At 43.9% G+C, this 23,770-nt stretch overlaps 1 protein-coding gene across 1 annotated transcript in view; it reads right to left on the reverse strand.

Moving 5' to 3' along the window:
* nid1a (nidogen 1a) overlaps positions 1–23,770 on the reverse strand; it is a 96,138-nt gene that overhangs the window by 11,707 nt on the left and 60,661 nt on the right. The window contains exons 11-16 of the mRNA XM_078399125.1: positions 21,168–21,311; positions 20,024–20,146; positions 11,671–11,889; positions 8,218–8,390; positions 5,875–6,001; positions 2,220–2,391 (exon numbers count right to left, since the gene is read on the reverse strand). Coding sequence (XP_078255251.1) covers positions 2,220–2,391; positions 5,875–6,001; positions 8,218–8,390; positions 11,671–11,889; positions 20,024–20,146; positions 21,168–21,311 — 958 coding nt within the window. The remainder of the gene's footprint in view (positions 1–2,219; positions 2,392–5,874; positions 6,002–8,217; positions 8,391–11,670; positions 11,890–20,023; positions 20,147–21,167; positions 21,312–23,770) is intronic.

Below are 23,770 nucleotides of genomic sequence, written 5' to 3' on the forward strand. Positions count from 1 at the left end.
AAGATCAGCCACGATAGAATGGCAGAGTAGACTTGATGGGCTGAATGGCCTAATTCTGCTCCTAGAACTTATGAGCAAGAACATTAATGAGATGACTTTCAAAGTCTTTAACAACCTAAACCAGGATAGAACCTAATACTGGGTCTTGGAGCGTAGTACATGTGTGCAGTCTGTGGGAGGGTCCATTTGGAGTCACACATGGACTCTGCCAAGTGCCCACTCACACACACACACACACTGCTAACTACTAATTTAGGTAATTAGCCACAGAACAAGGTGGCAGATCATCCGAAGTCCCCAGATGTTTGCTCTGCTGAACATTTGTGACGGCAGATGCACAATAACCAGTAAAAATGTGTTCACATGGGCTGCTCATTATAATCAATGTCAGCTTGTGGCTGTCGTTGGCACGAGAGGCATTTTTGCTCATCTCTAGTTGTTTTGAGAGGGGAACAAAAGAGATTTATGTCGACCCGGTGCATTTCCAGGCCAAGTTGGTAGTGGCTTGAAAACAGAACAGGGCCAGACTGGGTAACAATAGCTATTGTCCTCCCTGATGTGGAGTGGGATTCATACCTGGGCCAGACTGTGCAAGGATGGCAGGTTCCCAAACTGGTGCAGGGCCAGAATCATACCCAGGCCAGACTGTGCAAGGCTGGAATGGAATGAGAATCACATCTGGGTCACACTAGGTGTGGATTTGGATTCATACCTGGATTGAACAAGGTAAGACAGGGGAACGGGCTTTTTTCCCCTTGTTGGTGTGGACCCAGAATCAAACGTGGGCTTGACTGAGCAAAGGCAGCAAGTTCCCAAATGTAGGCCTCAGATGGGTAACGGAGGTGGGTTCCCACACTGGGCCAGACTGCCACAGTGTCGGGCTCTTCCAGATTTCTTTACCACCATTGGATGTTTTGTAAAAATAAAAGACAACACTGCAAGAAATTAAATAGTGACCTGGGACCCGTTAATTGGGTAGGGAGCTGAGAATAAGGTGTGACTACAGGCTTTCACGCTGCGATGTCACCAAACTGCATGTTGAACAGTGCAGCACAGGAGCAGGCACTCCTGTCCACCATACCTGTTCCATCACGATGCCAATTTAAACCAATCTGATCTGCCTACACACGATTAATTTCCTTTCATTCCGTGCCTGTTTGGGAGCCTTTCCTATCTTCTTCCACCGCCTCAAGTGGCAGTGCGTTCCAGTCACCTACTGCGTCAAAATAAAACTTGCCTCACTCCTTTAAACTTTACTCCTCTCACCTTAAAGAAATGCCATCTGGCCTTTAACATTTCCACCCTGGGAAAAAGATACTATCTATCCTATCTATGCTTCGCATAAGTTTCAAGATTTCAAGATCAATTTATTGTCACGTACCAATTAAGGTATAGTGAAATTTGAGTTACCATACAGCCATACTAAGTGAAAAGCAAGAAGACACACAGCCACATAAAATAAAATTTAACATAAACACCCACCACAGCGGATTCCGCTGATCTTATGATCAGGTCGCCCTTTTGCCTCCAATGCTCCAATGAAAATAATCCAAGATTGACCTTCCTCTCCTTGCAGCTAATACCCTCTAATCCAGGCAACATGCTGGTGAACCTCTTCTGCAACAAAGCCTCCATATCCTTCTTGCAAAGCAGTGATCAGAAACAGTCGTTATGAATGTCACTTCCTGGCTGTTATATACCAAACCCGATCAACAAAGGCGAGTTTGCCGTGCACCTTCTCTATCACCCTGTGGCAACTTAAGGAGTTATGGACTTGCACTCCAAGATCCCTCTATATGTTAATGCTCCGACATAGTTCTGCAAATGTTTCATCAGTAATTCCTGCAGGACACCACAAGGCTGTTTGAAATACCATCCACCAGAGCTGCAAGGGAGGAATTTCAACACATTCCTGCTTCCTGGATTTTTGGTCTCAGCCTTTACTTTCAGCATTGCACCAATATGGAAGATCAGGTCAAAGTTCAGTCCAAACACTGCTTCAGGGCTCCAAAAACAACTGTACATTCCACTCCCCCAATTACCAGCAATCAATCAATCAATCTTCCAGCGGATATAGCCCGCCTTGTCTACAGCACATTAAAAAAAATATCAGCTATGAATGTACGGATGTGAAAAGCACTACGCAAGTACAACCTCTTTGTTGCACACTTTAGATGTTAAGAGCATTAATAGCGAAGGTTGGAGGAGCTCTCACATACCCATGGACAGGATCTGCAACGATTGCCCGTGGGTTTACTAGGTCATCATTAAAGAGCACCCGCCTCTGGTCACCATCCATTTTAGCCACTTCAATCCTGTCCAGCCCAGAGTCCGTCCAGAAGATGTTGCGGCCCAGGTGGTCAATGGCTATTCCTTCAGGGCTCTCGAGATCTTAAATGCAAAAACACGCAGTAAGTTCAGATGCAGGGCAGATGGCGCAATTACACCTTGAACAGTCAGCTAATTAAGAAACAGGAGTAAAATAACTACTGCAGATTACAGGTCTCTCCTGCACAAAATTAAAACCCAATCTGAACTTGAGCCCAAACCAAAGGAGTGACAATGTGATAAAGTTTCCATTGATGATATTTGAAATTGTTGCATGAACTTAAGTGAATCAATTCCAGGCTCACGTTTTACTTTTAAGACATAATGCGGTTAACCAAAGGATAAACTCAGACCCAATTTAGTTACCTTCTACTCAAATCAGACTTACTTCATCAAGTATATCTAATTTGAAACAGATTTAAAATGAAAGGAAAATACAAGCATGGGATAGGATGGGGCACACCAGCATTATTCCAAAACAAATTCTTAGTTCTTGAAATTTCATTTTTCCCGGTCCCAAAACATTTCAACATTCTTTAGAAAGTGTTGCTGTTTTCTTCCCCTCACATCCTCAAAGATTAACACCTATAGTTTAGAGACACAGCGTGGAAGCAGGCCCTTCAGCCCACTGAGTCCACGCTAACTATTGATCACCCATACATTAGTTCTACGTTATCTCACTTTTACATCCTACACACCAAGATCAATTTACAGAAGAATTAACCTATATTTCTTTGGAACGTGGGAGGAAACCGGAGCACCCAGGGAAAACCCACACGGTCACAGGGAGAACGTACAAACTCCATACAATCACCACCCGTAGTCAGGATCGAACCAGGGTCTCTGGCACTGTGAGGCAGCATCTCTACTGCTACGCCACTGTGCATTTGAATTTTATGGTGGCTCTTAGAGTCAGCAGCTCAGCCATCTTACAACTGTAAATGCTACAGAAAGCAGCTTTGGAAATTCTAGAATCAGAATTGCAAATAGCAAACCAAGTACTGAAATCTCAGGATGATTAATATGACTTATCTGACCTGATGGATTGATGTCGAATTGGATCATGTGCTCAGCTCTCAGGATCAACGTTGTTCTGTTGAGCTTGCTTTATTATCGTGTGGACAATGAATGCATCAACAGATGGTGATCATATGGGAAACAGGCAGGGAAGTAGTATCTGTATTTGATAACTGAGTAGCTTGGGTCTAGACAGAACAATGAATAGACTTGTTTGTGGATCAGGCCACAAATAGAGCAAACAAGTTTCACATGGTCTGTAGCTGGTGTTTGACATCTTGGATCCAGGATAAGAGCTTCATACGGTGACTCATCCTTTCTCCATATGGAGCAATTATGAGTCAGAGTCACACAGCACGAAACAGGCCCTTTGGCCCAACTTGCCCACACCGACCAAGATGCCCCATCTGCACTAGTCCTATCCACGTTTGGCCCATCTCCCCTTTAAACTTTCCTATCCATCAATCTGTCCAAACATCTTTTAAATGTAGTCATAGTACCTTCCTTAACTACCTCCTCTGGCAACTCGTTCCATATACCCACAGTGTGAATTATGTCCCGTGAGTGTGTAGCACAGTAAACAAATATTTTTATACGAGAGAGAGTTGGGCGAGTATATTCAATCCTGGTACAGTCTAGTCAGTAAATGCTGACATGGTGGACCAAACAAAACACTGCCAAATGTGCCTAAGCCCTCTTGCCATTCACCAGGGATACTGAGCTCTGATAAGCCCCTCCTCCCAGCTAAGTACAGACACAACAAGCCTATGACCACTAGTCACCCTGAAGCCAGTCACCAAATGGCACCAGGTGGCACATTTTAAATGGACAGAGTCCTTGGGCAAAGCACAGTGGAAGTTGGCAGTAGTTGTTTGTTGTCACCTCTGTGTGGATTACCCTGGAACTCCAAGGCATAACTGAGTTAACAAAGAAAGATAAGTTAGGATGACAATGATGAGGACCATCAATTTAAAGCAACAAATAAAGAAACCCTCATTCATTTGTTCTATATCACCAAATCACCGTCTATACCTCTCACTTCCCTTTCCCCTAACTCTCAGTCTGAAGAAGGGTCTCGACCCGCAAAGTCACCTATTCCTTAACTCCAGAGATGCTGCCTGACCTGTTGAGTTTCTCCAGCATTTTGTGTCTATCTTCTGGAGAAACTCAGATGGCCAGGCATCTGTGGAGAAAAGTGGGCTGGTGATTTTTCAGGTCGGGACAGTCCTGATCCGAAATGTCATCTGTCCACTTCCCTCAACAGATGCTGCCTGACCTGCTGAGTTCCTCCAGCACTTTGTTTTTTCCCCAAAATTTCAGCATCTGCAGTGCTTTGTATCTCCATCAATTTAAAACACTCACCAAATGGTACGGCAAGGACTAAGAAAAAGGACCAGCTTCCGAAACTAAAGCAGAATTTAAAAGTAAAATTGGATGAACATTTCAAACATCGGAGAATATGGGGAAAAAATGGGACAATGTAACAAGTTTTGGATCGTTCGAGCAAGAGCCAGACGGAAGAGAAAAAAATGACCTTGTCTGCTTTGTGGATCTGCTATCGTTTGAAAATGCTGCATAATTAATGAGCATGAAACAGCCAAATTCTGGTCCAAGAATCACTGCATTTGATGTGCTTAATTTCAGTCTTACATATAAAGTGAACTTTGTCCTTTCAGAAGGTGGGTGCCAAGTGGTGCCCGAGTTTCCACAATCTTCTAATTCCACTTAGCAGATGCAATGAAAACAAATCTACATGTTTGGCATCCTTGTGACGTCTCAAGGCGTTCGGATGAACCAAGTGCTAAGTGTAACCAAGGTACGTGACAACCCCATTGCAAATGGAAATGTCCAGCATACATGAATGAGATAACAGCCAGATCACCTGCTTTAGTGAAGCCGATTGAGGGATGAACATTGATCAGGATTTTGGATTGATTTCTCCTGCTCTTACTTTATAAAAGACCATGGTATCTTTTATGCCCACCATGGTGACAAGTGGAATTTCTCATCCAAAGATCGCACAGCCAACAGAATTGCAACAGGTGCAGCACGGTGGCGCAGCGGTAGAGTTGCTGCCTTACAGTGCCAGAGACCCGGGTTTGATCCTGGATACCGGTGGTCTCTGTACGGAGTTTGTATGTTCTCCCCGTGACTGCGTGAGTTTCCTCCCACACTCCAAAGTCGTACAGGTTTGTAGGTTAATTGGCTTTGATAAAAACTGTAAATTGTCCCTAGTGTGTAGGATCGTGTTACCAGTGTACGGGGATCGCTGGTCGGCGCGGATTCTGTGGGCTGAAGGGCCTGCTTCCATGCTGTATCTCTACAAAAACTATCCTCAATGATCAGCCTGGATTATGGACTCAAGTTTTCCCATTGGGGCAACTCCATTCCCTTCTGACTCTGATGAAAACAACCAAGTTAAAATGATCATTCAATATTACAGGTTGCACATAAAATATTTCTGTTGGACAAGGATGTCAGACCAATAGTAACAAATTCATTATGTGTTCTTCCCAGTTCTATTCTCACCTAGTGCGATGATGGTCGTCGGTTCTCCTCCTTGAAGACTAACCCGGCTGATAGTGCGTCCAGCAATGTCAGTCCAATACACCATCTTGTCCACGCAGTCATACGCAACACCAATGACCACCTTGTCCTAAAGGCACAAGAAGCGGCAAATTAGCCTGATGCCACCTTTTCAGAGCAATGAAAGAAACAAGAGACACTGAAATGTAGATCATTTTTGCTTCGCAGCGAAGATGTTTAACTGGTTTGTCCTTGGAGCTTTGAGCATAAAATATAAATCGTCCTTGCTTCCTTGGTTCAATGTTGTTACGACTGTTTCAACCTTGGCGCACCATTCCAAAAAGATTTTCTCAAGTAAAATACAAAACAAAGTTTACTTGGACAGTAAGATGCCTTTCCCTGGAATATATGGAGGGACTAGGTTTTCTGAACTGTTAGCTTTCTGAAATCAGTACAAATGCCCAAAAGCTCATTCCAGTAAGAGAGGGAAAAAGACTGAGAGGAATTACATTGAACCTTGCCAGAATTTGCTTTAAAGAAATACGGGATATGTCCCTGGGTTATGGATGAACTGACTTACAGAAAGCTGACACACAAATCCTGCCACAGGTCTTTGAAGCATTTTTCAAGCTAGTGATAATAATATGCTTCACAGGTTCATGCCATAGGAGCAAAATTAGGCCATTCAGCCCATCAAGTGTATTCCGTTATCCTGTCATGGCTAATCTATCTTTCCCTCTCGACCCCATTCTCCTGCCTGCTCCCCATAACTCCTGACGCCCTTGCTAATCAAGAATCAATCCCCACCTTAAAAATACCCAATGACTTGGTCTCCAATGAATTCCAGAGATTCACCACCCTCTGACTAAAGATATTCCTCCTCATCTCCTTTTTAAAGCTGCGTCCTTTTATTCTAAGGATTCATGGTATTCATTAGTGACTGGATACTGCACATATTCTATTAGTTTAACTATGGATTGTGTTAGGGTGATTATGCAATGAAGTGAAATTATGGCAACTGTATGTAGAGTGATACGATATGGATAGCTATAGATATAGATACGATATGGATAGCTATAGAAAATATACGTTTGACTCATGGACAGTTCTGTCTGCCTGAATACATGGTGCAAAACAACATGTCCAGTAGACATTTTTGAATGAGTCAATTTGCTAAGTGACTGCAGGGACGGCAACTGCTATGTCTCCAAAACCTCTTCAATGATATATCTAGACACATAACGTGAGAATTTGTAAACATGGATAAGTACTTCCCCACGTACTATGTGGGAACAACATCAGAAGCTATTTCAGTTACACAGAGTGGTGAACCTTTTGAAAATATTCCTTGTTAACTCCTGTCATCTCAGGATCATCCCATTCAATGGTCAATCTGTGCTTGGGAACTGAGCACATTGCTTCAATCGAGATCAAACCAGTGATGAATAAACCTTCATCACAACTGTTCTCACTTTTGTACCTTATGCCTTCACTTACAAAGGAACATAAACCCAAATAACTTATTTTGCAAAATCTTGAAAAATTTGTGCATAAAATATTCCCCAAATTATATCATTTTTAGCTCGTGTTACCTAGTTCTTTCTTCTAACAGAAACTAAATGCAAAAATAAACATTGGGATAAAATATGCAGAACAATGAACGGACTCGGAGTTGATTTCCTGCGATTGTTTTAGCTGGGCAGTGGGAACAGATGGGGAACAGAGGAGGGGAGGAAAGGATAATATTGACCAGCTGCTGGCCTCAGATTGCTCCTTCAACAGGTCGAGAGAGGGGTTGATGCTCGGTTGTGGGCAAATCAAATTGTAACTCAATGCTTCAGAGCATGTAGCAGGATCGGTCTACACACAGCTGTATTTCCCATTCTTGCAAAGCCACTAAAATCCATTCATGTGTGAAGAACAGATAACCTACTACAGGGCTATCTGCACATGATGCAAGTTACACCCATGGGGTTTCCAGCATTTCTTTTTAGCTCAGACAATCATTGCTGGTCTCTCTGTCAGCAGCAAGCCGAATAAAAGCAGCTGATCTCTGCAAACTCTTGCTTTATGCAAAGGTGGAATTTACTACCCGACAGTGATCCAGATTGTGTGTGGATCAATTGGTTCAGCTGATCAGAAACATTCAGGTAAAGTTTTCCGGTGAGAAGTGTAAATCTCTAACCATTGGAGTGGCAGTAGACACTTGCTTTTGCAAATCAATGAAAGCCTGCATTGCATGCTCAGGACTGAAACAACAATGGCTTGTGACAAAACCTAGGCAAAAAAAGCTGGAGTTACAAATTGACTTTGGAGAAAAACGATGTTTGTTTTAGCAAATCTTACAGGAACATGGAGTAAAGTCTTTGCTTCGCTTTTCTTCAGGCTGAAACCCTCCACCGGGATATGTTCTATTTTCCCATTTTGCGCAAAGAGAAGATGCGTGCCTGGGGGCAGCGGAATGACATCTGGTCTCGTTGTGGGCCCAACTATAACCGTAGGAGTGACTGAGTCAAGGCCTGTCAGAACATTGGAAGGAAACCAGATGGTTATGTTTAGACAGCACTACATCACACCAAGTTTAAATCAGCATTCACACTCACTGCAAATTCACTGCAAGAGCTTAACCCCTTCAGTCAGATTGTTTTTTGGAAAAGATAGTGTAAATTAATAATGTACAGCTATTAAAAATGGAAAGATGACATTGGGATTTATTTCGAGCACGAAGGAATTGAATAGTTGACAAAGAGATGCAAGAGACTGTAGATGGAATAAAAAAGCAAATTACTGGAAGAACTTGGTGCATCTGCAAAGGCAAAGAGATAGTTGATGTTTTGTGTTTATACCCTTCATCAGGACTGAGAGCGTGAAGGGGAGAGAGCAGTATAAAGAGAGAAGGCAGGGAGGAACTGAAAGGCTAAAGGTGGATCCTGGTGGGAAAGGTTGATAGGCAATTAGAGATAGGTGGGAGTGGGAAGGGTGGAGATAACGATAGAGACTGGGAAGTGGTAAATGGAGACAACAAAGGTTGTAGATTATGGAATTTGAGAAGAAAAAGTGATCAATGGAACCCAGCAAGGGAGAGGGCGGGATGATAGGGAGATGCCATCAGGTAGGCTGGGGATGGGGGGGGGGGGTGCAGTTGGTTTGGAAGTAAGGGTGTGCACGAGAGGACTTGCGTAGGTCAGAAGGAAAGAGAAAGGAACAGAATTGTTGACTACCCAGGCGCAATACAAGCTGCTTTTCCTCTAGTTGCGTTTGGCTTCACCCTAGCAGAGAAGGAAGTTGAGGACAGGCAGACTGGTGTAGGAATGGAGAGGGGCATTAAAATGGCTGACAACCAGGACCTCAAGATGGCCATTGTGGACAGAGTGCAGTTGTTTGGCAAAGTGGTTACCTGTTCTGCACTTGGTTACGATGACGTTGGGGAGGTCATATCAAGGGCACTAAATGCATTAGACGAGGCTGGAGGATATGCGTACCTCTTGTGCTTGTTTGTGGGCTTGGAGCTGGGATTTGCATCCTTTTTTAAAATTGCGGTGTGAACCACTCATTTAAAAAAATGTTGTAATCAAGTTTGCTAAAACTTAACAGCTTGCTAGAATTAAACACCAAAGGGAATCTCTCGTGTGAAAGAATGTTCAATGATTGTGTGGTGGGGAGCTGGAACTCACAGCTTGAAAGGATAATGAAAACAGAAACTCTGAACACTTTCAATCAATGCCTGCATTGCAAGTTGAAGGACTCTAGCCTACAAACCTAGATGGCAATCTGGTGATAGGGAATTGCTCAGTAAATTTTTGGCTGGTTTGGTCGGAAAGGGCTAAGAACCTTTTTCTCTACAACCTGCCTTCTGCTGCCGGCTGCCTTAATTTTCTTTTAAAATAGCCATTTCAAATGACCTAATATGGTCATCAAATTGTTACCGAGAGGTAAATACAATGATTTTATTTTATGTCATGTTCCCTTATAAGTATTAAAAATTCACATCCTAATTATTTGTGCTATGAATAACCCGCATTTACAAGCACGTGATGCAGTGGACTGCAAATTCCTGAAATACCATTTCTCTTGTAAACACTGTAGGGGGAAAAAAGAAACATTTTGCAGGCCATGAATTCATGACAAATGCTTTGCCAGCATTTCTGTGCGGACAAGCCACTGTGTAGCTGGTGGTAGAGAGGGGGGTGAGAGAGAGGGGGGTGAGAGGGGGGGGGGGGTGAGAGGGGGGGGGGGGTGAGAGGGGGGGGGTGAGAGGGGGGGGAGGAGAGGGGGGAGGAGAGGGGGGGAGGAGAGGGGGGAGGAGAGGGGGGAGGAGAGGGGGGGGAGGAGAGGGGGGGGAGGAGAGGGGAGGGAGGGGGGGAGAGAGGGGGGGGAGGGGGGGAGAGGGGGGGGAGGGGGGGGAGAGGGGGGGGAGAGGGGGGGGAGAGGGGGGGGGAGAGGGGGGGGAGAGGGAGGGGGGAGAGGGGGGGGGGAGAGGGGGGGGGGAGAGGGGGGGGAGAGGGGGGGGAGAGGGGGGGGAGAGGGGGGGGAGAGGGGGGGGAGAGGGGGGGAGAGGGGGGGGAGGGGGGGGGAGAGGGGGGGGGGAGAGGGGGGGGGAGAGGGGGGGGGAGAGGGGGGGGGAGAGGGGGGGGGAGAGGGGGGGGGAGAGGGGGGGGGAGAGGGGGGGGGGAGAGGGGGGGGGGAGAGGGGGGGAAGAGGGCCGCATGTGATGGAAAAGGCTCAAGAGAGGGAAACCATAAAAGAGATAACTTTGGTCCATTACTTCCTAATGTACAAATATCCACTGTCAGTACTTGGGAGGGATCAGCACAAACAGTTCAACTGCAACGGAAGGAGATACTGGGAGAAGGTTAGGATTTAAAGTTTTTTTAGGCAGTCTTATTTCCCACGGGATCAAATGAAACTATTTGGAAACACATGCATTTGGGCTTTCGTTGGTGCTCATCTGGTGGACATTCTCAGCAGGACCAGCTGAATGCTCTGTGGGGTTTTTGAACTATCTTTGACACACAAAGAACTTGGGAACAAATGGAAGTCACTGGCCCTACACTCGTCAGCATTAAGCTCTCACTTGTATCTCCTCACCTTGACCAGCCCCTGTGCTTTTAACCTACGAGTTCCCAGGCCCTGATGAGACACACAGGTTGCTGTAGATCCAACCAGAATGGGTCAGGATGGCAGATTCTTTTCACTGAAGGATGTCACTGAATCAGATGGGCTTTCACAATAATCTGGTGGTTCTTGTGGTCATCATTCTGACTCTGGCTTTTCATTCTAGACTTATTTAGTTGCTTGCATTTAAATTTCACAGTACTGTTATAAGTTTGTGTACAGGCCTTGGGTATCTCTCGTTCCCCTTTCCCCAGACTCTCAGTCTGAAGAAGGGTCTCCACTCAAAACGTCACCTATTCCTTTTCTCCAGAGATGCTGCCTGACCCGCTGAGTTATTGTGTCGATCCACGGGAAACTAAAAAGTCGCATTTGCCCTTGCTGCTACCTTAAACATTGCTCGGTCAAGAATTCCTTCAAAATGTACTCCGCTGACCAAGTTACGGGTCAACTATCTCAATGCCTCCTTCTTAGTTTGGTATTATATTCTTCAAGTCACCTTAGTACATTTCATTTTGTTAAAGAAAATGAATTTGCAATTGTTGTAAAGTTAGCATTATAAGCCATAATTTTAAATATAGTCAAGTCATAAAAGTATCCAATACCAATATCTCCACATACACAGTGGATTATTCACTTTTGCATCTCATCGAAGGTAATAATTTGATCCAAGAGTGCTGTACTTACAAGGGGGTCGAACTACTCCCCGAGTCCTGGTTCCTGCAATTTCATTACCATTCGCATCTACGCACCAACAGGTTTGTTGAGCTTGGTGACATTGTACCGGCTGATAGTTCCCATCAGCATCGCACTGTGGGACGTAGTGTTCTCCGGGCCTATGTCCTCTGGGCTGTATGCTGCCCCGCGCATTGTCACTGTGGTGCTCACACTGTGTTTTCTGGGAGCCTGTCAAGCAAAAAGGTTACAAGAGACAACATTTAAAGGCAGTCTGCCTTGGCCCACGCAATCTCCCGGTTTCCAAACATTCTGAATCCCTTTCGCAATCCCATTCTGACCTTTCTGACTTGGGCCTCCTCCACTGTCAGAGTGAGGCCACATGCAAAGGAGAAACAGCACATCATATTTCGTTTGGTCAGCTTACAACCCAGTGGTATCAACGGTGATGCCAATTGAAAACACGTGAGCTTTCTCCGGGTGCTCCGATTTCCACCCACACTCCAAAGATGTACAGGTTTGTAGGTCTTTTGGTTTCAGTAAAATTTTAAATTGTTCCTTGTGTTTAGGATAGTGCTAGTGCATGGGGTGATCGCTGGTCAGTGCGGACTCAGTGCGCCTGTTTCCACGCTGTATCTCTAAAAGATATGAAGATCAGATAGAGACAAAAGGCCAGTGTGTCCGTGGTCAGATTAATCATGCCTGTTCGGTCTTCCCCACCTCTGCTTCCTGAACTGGAATAGGGGAGTACAACCATCCATCCAGCAGCTCAAGCATAATGATTGTACTCCTTGGCCAGAAAGACTGGTAGCTAATTCCTTTCAGCATGTGAACCACTCCAGTTTCTAGACATGTGGCGATTTTCATCTCCAACCACAGTCTGAACGACGGATTTGTTTAATGTCAAAAAATTGTCAGAGTCTGGAGCTAATTAAAATCCTGAGAACACAAGTTACAAGAAATTAGTTTTTACTTCACTGAATCAGATTGACTATTACCACATGACCATTCATGTTTTTTTTTGTTAATTGTCAGAAGATAATTATGTTGTATAAGTCAAGGTATATAAGGGGTGACTGAGATATAACTTAAGACTGTGTAATACATTGTCCCAGATCTAGCTGGTTAAAGGAGCTTTTAGATTAATGATCCATTTCTTTCTTTTCAGCCTCTTTTGTTCCCTGTGGCAGACCCAATCCCTTATCTAAAATGTCCTCTTTCTGCTCCAACGTATTCATCTTGTCTCTTTTAACTCATTGCTGCAAGAGTTTGCTTGGTCTCCGTTGGTTTACTGAGGTCCCTTGCCACAGAGAAAACCAAAATCAATAGCATAGTGGTGCAGCTGGTAGAGTTGCTGCCTCACCGTGCCAGAGATCCAGGTTCTATCCCGACCTTGGGGGCTTTCTGGGTGGAGTTTTCACATTCTCCCTGTGACCACATCCCAAAGACTTTGTATGTTAATTGGCCTTGGGAAATTGCCCCTAATGTATAGGTAGTGGATGAGAAAGTAGCTCAACATACATCTTGTGTGAATGGGTGATCAATGGTCGACGTGTGCTGGGTGGGCCAAAGGGCCTGTTTAGATACTGTATCTCAAAACTAGACTAAACTGTACAGAGAAAGATTCTAACAAATGTGGCATGCCACAAGGCAATCTATTCAACAAAATTCTGCTCTATTGAGTTCTGGTTACATTAATCCACATCCAACACTAATTTGCATCGCATGCAACAAAAGGTTGGAGCTTGCTCTTTAAAAAAAAAATACAGACAGTTACACTTGTAACTCCCAACTTTTATTCATTGAACTTGTAAAGGGTTTAGGGTCTCCCTAGCATAGGTGCAAGTCTCAAACTGCCACTCAGCTCCCAGTTTACAATAGAGGACACCAAAATTTATCTTCCAATTGAACTTGCAGCAGAGTTAATTGCCCATTATCCAACACATACATTGGGTGAAAGATTTCAAAGGCTGCCAATAGATGGGTGTAGAAGTTTCATAAGTGATAGAAGCAGAATTAGGCCATTTGGCCCATCAAGTCTAATCCGCAATTCAATTATGGCTGATCTTTCTTTCCCTCCTAACCCCATTCTCCTCATAACCCCTGACACCGACCGCTTGGGTTTCAGATTGGAACCGTGACCAAGTGCCTGTAGTTTTCTCGATTCCCAACTCATCCATCGCCCCAAGTATAGCAATCTTGGGCGTGCTGCTCACATGTGGTGATGGTGGATATGTCGATCAGAAATAGGTAGATTTTTGATTTGTACAGGTGTCAGACGTGATTGGGGAGAAGGCAGGAGAATAGGGTTAGGAGGGAAAGATAGATCAGCCACGATTGAATGGCGGAGTAGACTTGATGGGCCGAATGGCCTAATTCTACTCCTATCACTTATGACCTTATGATCTGACTTGATAGTGTCCTGGACTGGACCCATCTCAACTTGAACATTTTGCTGGATTATGCTTCAGTCTGGTCTGAGCCTAACATGCCATCAGACCCCACTGAACTGGGGCTGTGTAGCCAAGCTCAAGCAGGGCCGAAACGGTAATTTCCTTTTTAGATAAATGAATGGCGAGGACTTAACTATATTTAATTGTTTGAGCATTCTTTAGTTTTTACACTAACGAATACAGTGCCAGCCTATCCTTATGAGATTTTTAAATTCTTTTCTGAAAAAAGCTCTTTGAATGTACAGTGTTCAAATATTTTCAAAGGACTCTTTTTTTGGAAAATAATAAAAATGTCATATAAAGATAGGCTGGCATTGTATTCCCTGACACAAAGGAGGCTGCAAGGTTTTTTTTTAATCAGAACTTCATTCTTCCACAAACAGGGAACAGACTGCAGTCTCAATTCCAAACCACCAAGTGTAGATAACCTCAGATTTATTCAATAATTTAAAATATTTTATATATTTTAATTGCCGAAATAATTGATCTTTCGGGAGTTATGTCACAAAGTCTGCAATAGCCTACACGTCCTAACCTATGGGTGTATTACATAGAAACACCTCAATTTCAGGTTGTAGGGAAAATGCTGGACTGGCAGGGTTATGGATAGGATAGATAATCACAGTCCTTTTTCTCTCCAGGATAGGGGATTCCAAAACTAGATCGCAGAGGTACAAGTTGACAGGGAAAGATTTAAAGGGAATCCAAGATGCAGGTTGTTCAACACAGAGGGTGGGTGGGTATGCCAGAGGAAGTGGTTGAGGCAGCTACAACTATCATGCTTAAGACATTTGGACAGCTACATGGATAAAATAGGTTTGGAGAGATTTGGGTCAAATGTTAGGAGGTTGCAGGGTGACCTGGACAAGTTGAGTGAGTGGGCAGATGCAGTATAATGTAGATAAATGTGAGGTTATCCACTTTGGCGGCAAAAACAAGGAGGCAGATTATTATCTCAATGGTGTCAGGTTAGGTAAGGGGGAAGTGTAGCGAGACCTGGGTGTCCTTGTACACCAGTCACTGAATGTTGACGTGCAGGTACAGCAGGCAGTGAAGAAAGCTAATGGAATGTTGGCCTTCATAACGAGAGGATTTCAGTATAGGAGTAAAGAGGTTCTTCTGCAGTTGTATAGGGCCCTGGTGAGACCACATCTGGAGTATTGTGTACAGTTTTGGTCTCCTAATTTGAGGAAGGACATCCTTGTAATTGAGGCAGTGCAGCGTAGGTTCACGAGATTGATCCCTGGGATGGCGGGACTGTCATATGAGGAAAGATTGAAAAGACTAGGCTTGTATTCACTGGTTTAGAAGGATGAGAGGGGATCTTATAGAGACACATAAAATTATAAAAGGACTGGACAAGCTAGATGCAGGAAAAATGTTCCCAAAGTTGGGGGAGTCCAGAACCAGGGGCCACAGTCTTAGAATAAAGGAGAGGCCATTTAAAACTGAGGTGAGAAGGAACTTTTTCACCCAGAGAGTTGTGAATTTGTGAAATTCTCTGCCACAGAGGGCATGCCACATTTGTTAGAATCTTTCTCTCTACAGTTTAGTCTAGTTTCATCCAAATCACTGGATGAATTTAAGGGAGAGCTAGATAGAGCTCTGTGGGCTAGTGGAATCAAGGAATATGGGAAGAAGTTGGGCACAAGTTACTGATTGTGGATGATCAGCCATGATCACAATGAATGGCGGTGCTGGCTCGAAGGGCTGAATGGCCTCCTCCTGCACCTATTTTCTATGTTTCTAAATGCAATCAAGTGGGACTAGCAGAGATAAGCATCTTGGTTGACGTGGTAAGGTTGGGCTGAAGTGCCTATTTCTGTGCTGCAGAATACCATGACTGTAGACATTCACTCTAATCATCAAAACTGTCCTTATTGACTCCCTCAAATTCAGGCATAATTTTGGTTCGAGAATAGGAGTCAACTATATAAGAAAAAGAAGGATGTAAGATGCAAGTTGACCTTTCGCATTCCACAGTGGTTGATCTTGTCCTCTTGGTATCCTATTGATGTTTCAACATGTGGTTTCTGAAGAAAGTTCATCATTTGAGTATGTCTCAAATCAGCTTGTTGCTCCTTGCACTCTGATACTAGCGGACTTTAAAAAATATTTTTTGGCAGAGCAGTAGGCAAAGCTGACTCACTTTCTCTATAAACAACATTTTAACATGTAACCAATTTCACAGAAGAACATTACTTTTCTTGTTCAAGCAAAAGCTACGAGTGTCTAATTGTGGGTCAGGACGCAAACTCTGCAGGTTTTGTACTTTCAAACTTGCAGCATCAAAGAAATTCCAAGAAATTAGAGGTGTTCTGGTTTAAATTTGTCCATTTTTACAGTTTTAAAATGTATGAGTTGTCACACTCTAATCATTCAATATATGCTGATGTTCCCAGGGCAATACCAGGGTAATCTTTTGAGACAATCCGTCAGATTGTCACAGCGGTAGAGTTGCTGCCTTACAGTGCCAGGGACCCAAGTTCAATTCCGACTACAGGTGTTGTCTGCATTGAGTTTGTACGTTCTCCCTATGACCGTGTGGGTTTTCTCCGGGTGCTCCAGTTTCCTCCCACACTCCAAAGACGTACAGGTTTGTAGTTTAATTGGCTTCGATTAAAAAATAATTGTAAATGGGCCCTAGTGTGTAGGACAGTGCTAGTGTATGGGGGTGATCGCTGGTCGGCGCGGACTCGGTCAGCCCAAGGGCCTGTTTCCGTGCTGTGTCTCAAAAAAGTTTTCTTTAAAGTTAGGATTGAGGATGATCTGCTTCCACTCCAATTTGGTGATTTCTGAAGTGACTGATGACACCAATGAGGGCACCATGGACTTTTCAACGGTTGGGGCAGGAAATGCTTGGCAAGGCAGGCGAGTGTGTACTCCGTGTGCTCCCTTTGCATTGCAACAAAGCTCTCAATGCCACCCTGAATGCTCATTCCACACACCGAGTGAAAAGGTTGCCCCTCGGGTTTCTATTAAATCTTCCTCTCTCGCCTTAAACCAATGTCCTCTGGTTCTTGATTCCTCTGCCCTGGGTAAAAGACCTTCTTTGACGCTACTGCGCAGTGGCGTCAAACAAGGATGCGTCCTCACTCCCACACTCAGGGATTTTCTTCGCTCTGCTCCTGAAACATGCCTTCGGCACCGCAACAGAGTGGATCTACCTGCGTACTAGATCAGACGGCAAGCTCTTCAACCTCACCCGCCTCAGAGCCAAGACAAAAGTACGTGAAGCTATCATCAGAGACGTTGTTCGCCGATGACGCAGCAGTTGTGTCCCACACCCAGCAGGAACTACACTCACTGATGGACCGCTTCTATCGGGCTTGCAAGGACTTTGGGCTGACCATCAGCCTGAAGAAGACGAACGTCCTGGGACAGGATACAGAGGCACCGCCTGTCATCACCATCGAGACTACGAACTCGATGCCGTCCATCAGTTCACGTACCTCGGCTCCACCATCATCGACAACCTCTCCTTGGACACAGAGATTGACAAGAGGATCGGGAAGGCAGCTACAACACTCGCTCGCCTCACAACTCGAGTGTGGACCAATCCAAAGCTGAGAGTGAAGATAAAGATAGCAGTCTACAATGCCTGTGTCAACAGCATGCTGCTGTACGGCAGTGAGACATGGACTACATATGCCAGACTGGAGAGAAGACTCAACACCTTCCACCTTAGAAGCATCCGCTGTATCCTGGGTATATCCTGGCAAGACAGAGTGGCCAACGCCGAGATTCATTCTCGCGCTGGCCTTCCGAGTATGTAACTCTACTCAGGCAGCGCAGGCTGCAGTGGCTGGGCCATGTCCACCGCATGGAGGATGGCCGTATTCCAAAAGACATCCTCTATGGAGAGTTAACATCTGGGAGGAGAACCATCGGCCGCCCCCAGCTGCGTTACAAGGATGTCTGCAAGAGAGATATGAAGGTGCTCGACATCGATGTGGAGTCCTGGGAGAGCCTTGCAGCTGACCGTACGAGGTGGAGAGGTACCCTGAACCAACATCTGAAAATGGGGGAAGAGAAACTGATGAACGCAGCGACAGACAAGCGGGCATGCTGAAAGGAGCGCAGCAACTTCAACAGACCAGAGACCACACACAAATGTGACCTTTGCGACAGAGACTGTCACTCCCGCATTGGTCTCTTCACCCACAAGCGACACTGCTCTAGCCGAGGTGTGGAGCAAGCAGCCAACTAGGATGCATCACCCGTGGTCAGCCATGACCGAGGGGGGCCTAAGGGGTGGGGTAAAAGACTCTGCATTTGCCTTATCCATTCCCCTCTCACTCTTCCTGACTCTTCACTCAAATGAACATAATTGATCCCATGGCATAACGTAGAAGGTGATTGCAGAATTCTCCAACTTGTACTGGTTAATAATTATACCCTCAACCAATATCACTCACAGATATCTGTTTTTTTTAATAAAACATCACTCTTCTGGGACCTGGATACGAATTCTCTGACTCATCAAAATAGCAGCAGCATTTCAAAAGTATTCCACCAGCTGTGAAACGCTTTGGAATGTCTAGAGTTTAAAAGAGGCTGTAAAAATGCAACACCCTTTAGCTTTACTGCAGCCACCATCAGTTTTGTTAATGCATAAAGTAAAAATCTAAAGGCATAACAAACTGGTCAGCTAATACCACTGCATTTCAGAGCGCGGTGTACACCATTATTGGCCATCTGCTGTTGTGCATTACTGTTTTGTGAGGTAGCTTAAAGAAATAAGCTGAACTGCTTCCCAAAGGTTGAAAATGCAACAATTTATAAATATATTAACCTGAGATCTTTCCAGGACCTGGATAAAACAGATGCAAACATCTACATCCTTTTAAGGAGGTTTTTAATAGAGAAACTGTTCCATTGGTTCATTGCATAACCAGCGGAAACATATTTAAGGAAACTGACTGAAGTTCATGAGGCAATACGAGGAGACAATGAGTTATTATTATTGGCTGAAGTCAATTGGGAACTAACTTGCAAAGAAAAATCAGATAAATAATTGAAAAGAAAAAAAAATGCCAGGCTCTGGCAAAACATTTCTAATCTGGAGACTGCTTCAAAGAGCTCAGGCAGGCATGGTGGTTAGGGTAACCTGTGTGCACGAGCTGTGTCCATGTTCCTGCTGAGGAGTCCAGGTTCGGCGACTGCCACATTTGGCAAGTTATCGCAGGAGAATGCTGTGCAAAGAGGTGCAAATTCAGCCAAGAGTTGGAACAAATCTCTTTCATAAAATAGCTACCTCACGATGAAAATCACATCACCTCTCTAGAGCTTAGTGCCAGGCCGCTGAAGTATGGCAGGCTTCCATTTTCAACACTAAGGCTTTTCATTTGAACACAATTTCAGTAACCGAAACCTTTTTTTTAAAAGGCACACACAAACCATGTATGTCTCCTTACTGCGTGAAAGGAGATGAGCTTTAAAAATGAATAGATAATTGAGAATGAACTGAAATCCGTGAGAGTGTTGGCTGAATAAATAAAACTCAGATTAAAATACAAAATATTCGAGGAACTCAGCGAATCACGCAGCATCTGGAGAGAGAATGAACAGACGACATTTCAGTTGTTTCCCACAACCTATCATTTCTAATCTCTCCAAGTTTCTAAATTGGATAACCTTCTTCCTCTCCTTTGCTGAAAGGAATATGGCCAAGTCTATGCACAGGTCCTTATCAATTAAAGTACTGAAACAAAGCTTCTCTGCACAACAATGCACTATTTCCTTCAGGTTATAGTTTGTGCGGAATCAAAATTCTTCAAAAAACGTAGATATGTTCGTAAATGGAATAGAATTTATCAGGTTTTGGATTTAGTGATCAACTTCAGAAACTTGAAGCACTGAACTACATGGTGATAATGTTACGGTTAATACAGGGAGGATGAGGCTCTTACCTATGGGTGTACACTGGAACCCATCGCCTTGATAACCAGGGGCACACCGGCAACTGAAAGATCCAGGAATGTTAAAGCACTGAGCGTATGGATGACATCGACTTGGCTGGCACTCATCGACATCTTGAGAAGGAAAATATGTTTGTTTAATATGGGCACAACATGGCCATTCAAACACATCCAGTGCATTCGGCCTTTTGACTGTATCACTGCTAATTTGGATTTTAATGCCATGCATCCACTTCCCGCCCCAAAACCCAGCCCAAACAAAATCCATCAGTATCAGTTTGGACGTTATAATTGACAACAGCAAATCTCTGCCACCTCCAAAGCTTCGCTAGTTATCTGGGGGACAGTGTTTCACAGTTCCACCGCCCGGTTATTACTAAACGTTAAACCACCACTAAAAGCTATTCACGTTATTCTCTTTATCGTGTATCTGTACACATTGAATGGATCCATTGTAATCATGTACTGTCTTGCTGCTGACTGGTTAACACACAAAGGCTTTTCACTGTACCTCAGTACACGTGACAATAATCTAAACTAAACTGTGTGACGAAGAGCCTCCTGATATTGGAAGCACAGCTACCTTATTCTAGACTCCCTCATAAAAGGAACTGTTTCCCACAACCTATCATTTCTAATCTCTCCATTTTTAAATTGGATAACCTACTTCCTCTCCTTTGATTTCGATTCTTTTTTAGATTTAGAAATACAGCGCGGAAACAGGCCCTTCGGCCCACCGGGTCTGTGCCGCCCAGCGATCCCCGCACACACTAACACTATCCTACACACACTAGGGACAATTTTTTAACATTTTCCCAGCCAATTAACCTACATACCTGTACGTCTTTGCTGGAAGGAATATGGCCAAGTCTACGCACAGGTCCTCATCAATTAAAGTACTGAAACAAAGCTTCTCTACACAACAATGCGCTATTTCCTTAGTTGTGAGCAGATTGGTTTTGATCTCCCCTAAATGAGCTTGTAACAGCACGATCTGCTGTAGATGTCCAAAAAATTCTGGACTGCCATAAATTTCCAGACCAACAGAGTATATTATCGGTGGTCCCTGTGGTCCATGTATATATATTCCAGAAAAATACGCCAGGTGCTTCACTAAAAGTAGGATATTACATACCGTCACAAGATCTTCCATCCCCGGAGAACCCTGGTAAACAGACACACATGTAGTCCGATCCTCCGACGAAAATGCAACGTGCACGATCAGGTGAATCACAGTGGTGAGTTCCAGTCTGGCAGGGATTCTCAGGACGGTGAACAGCTACAAGTTTAAAAACACATGAAGATTATTCACACTTTATTGACCATTCGTCATATTTTATCAACATTTCTAACACAATGGTAAATTCTAAGGAGAAGGAGCATTCTGATGTGGAAACAAAACATATTTCAGACCCGATGGGATAGATTTTAAGGAGTACATTAAAGGAGGTGGATATAGTGGTTTTAGGAAAGGGATTCCTAAACTTATGGCCAGAAATATGGACATCAACAATGGGACCTGAATTGCTTTGGGTCTTTTAGTCTTGTTAGAGATACAGCATGGAAACAGGCCCTTCGGCCCATCGAGTCCACACTGACCACTAATCACCCTTCTATCCTACACAGTAGGGACAATTTACAGAAGCCAATTCACCTACAAACTTTGGAATATGGGAGTAAAACAGAGCACCCATGCAGCCACAGGGAGAATGGACAAACCCCATGTAGACAGTACCCATAGTCAGGATCAAAGCCAGGTCTCTAGCGCTGTGAGGCAGCAACTCAACCGCTGCGCCACTGTGCTGCCCAAATCTCAAGCTCTGATAGGCTAGAGACAAGTTTCATGTTTTCTCTAGCTCTGTTGGACTCAAGATCTGATAGAAGACAAGATTTCAGGATCAGTAAAACTCCAGCATCATGACTTTACTTCACTGAAATGAATAAAAAACAGAGTATACTTCTTTTCAGCAAGATAGTAATCCATTTGGGACACATTATGAAAGTGACTGAGGATACAGATAGTTTGTAACAAGTCATTAACCAGCACATTTTAAAAACAAGATTGTTTAAAGTCTTGCTAATGACGAGTAAAACCTAACCCATCAATATTATTTATTGCATTACAAGTATTGTTTAGAAAGTCTTGTTCCCAATTTAAATTGATGTTGGTACACTGGGCATGAAATAAATGGGAGATAGACAAAAAGCTGGAGTAACTCAGCGGGTTACGCAGCATCTCTGCCACAGAAGGTAGTTGAGGCCAGTTCATTGGCTATATTTAAGAGGGAGTTAGATGTGGCCCTTGTGGCTAAAGGGATCGGGGGTATGGAGAGAAGGCAGGTACGGGATACTGAGTTGGAGGATCAGCCATGATCATATTGAATGGCGGTGCAGGCTCGAAGGGCCGAATGGCCTACTCCTGCACCTATTTTCTATGTTTCTATGTTTCTATCTCTGGAGAAAAGGAATTGGTGACATTTCAGGTCAAGACCCTTCTTTAGACCCGAAACATCACTTATGACTTTTCTCCAGAGGTGCTGCTGAGTTACTCCAGCTTTTCATGAGTATCTTCGGTTTAAACCAACATCTGCAGTTCCTTCCTACACATGAAATAAATGGGAATGGGATGAGAAATTTGCTTTAAGGAAAAGGAATTAAGAGATTAGAGGCATTCCCCAGACAAAGAATTTGAAATTTTCCGTTTGTACTTGCACACTATAGATTACCTAATAGATCACAAGGAAAAAGGTGGGGATCATTGGGACCGGGGCAAGGGTCATGGGCGAGAACGGTTCTGGAAAAGTTCAATATTTAAGAGGTTGACACTTTTGTATGGGACATTGTGACTTTATCTTAATACAAACAACTAATACCCAGTTTTATTAGTTTAACGTTGAATGTTCAATTTTAGTTGTCAGTGTTATCATACAATCAAGATTAATTTTATTGCTTAAATATTTTAGCCAACTCCCCAGTTTACATATATCAGTCCAAAACCAGCAGGAAATGATATAAGCAATGTGATTTTAGACAGTATTCCTCTACTATATGAACAGGGCCCTCTGACCGTTAACCTTTTCAATTGTACTGCAATGACAGTTTGGATGATAAGATGTTTGCATATGGTTCAATTCTCTGCCTGTGCTGTTGGTTCATCTGACTTGGAGACACAAGTGGAGTACATTACTCAGTCTCAAAGGCTGAGGAACACTTGCCAAAAAGCAAGGGTTCCCTTTCCTAAATTGGCATGCCAGAAATTATTGTTTCCAGTGGTCAGGGCTGGGAACTGTGCGTAGAAGCAGAATTAAGTGTGGATGTAATATCGCTGTTGGGGAAGACGGGGCTTGGTTGGTGAGGCAAAGAGAAATAGGAAAGTAGAAAACAACATAAATAAATAAATATTTTGCTCTGGTCAATTCAGCCTAATTACTCCTGCTATCTTTTCATGGTAACCATCTCTAATTTTAATCTATCAAACCATCAAAACATTAAATCCAGCAGTAAAATTGAGACACAAGAGATTACAGAGGCTGGAATCCTGAGCAGAAAAACAAACTGCTGGAGGAATTAAACAGGCCAGGCAGCATCTGTGGAGGCGAATGGACAGAGGATGTTTTGGTTTGGGTCTGAAGAAGGGTCCTATTTTACTAAGGCTAAATAATTGTAGTGGGCAAAGTCACTGGTCATAAAACCTTCTCCCCAGCAGATCAAATTGTTTTATTGTTGTGCTTGTTACAC

The sequence above is a fragment of the Rhinoraja longicauda genome, chromosome 5 (assembly GCF_053455715.1).
Source record: "Rhinoraja longicauda isolate Sanriku21f chromosome 5, sRhiLon1.1, whole genome shotgun sequence".
In the NCBI taxonomy this organism is placed as follows: Eukaryota; Metazoa; Chordata; class Chondrichthyes; order Rajiformes; family Arhynchobatidae; genus Rhinoraja; species Rhinoraja longicauda.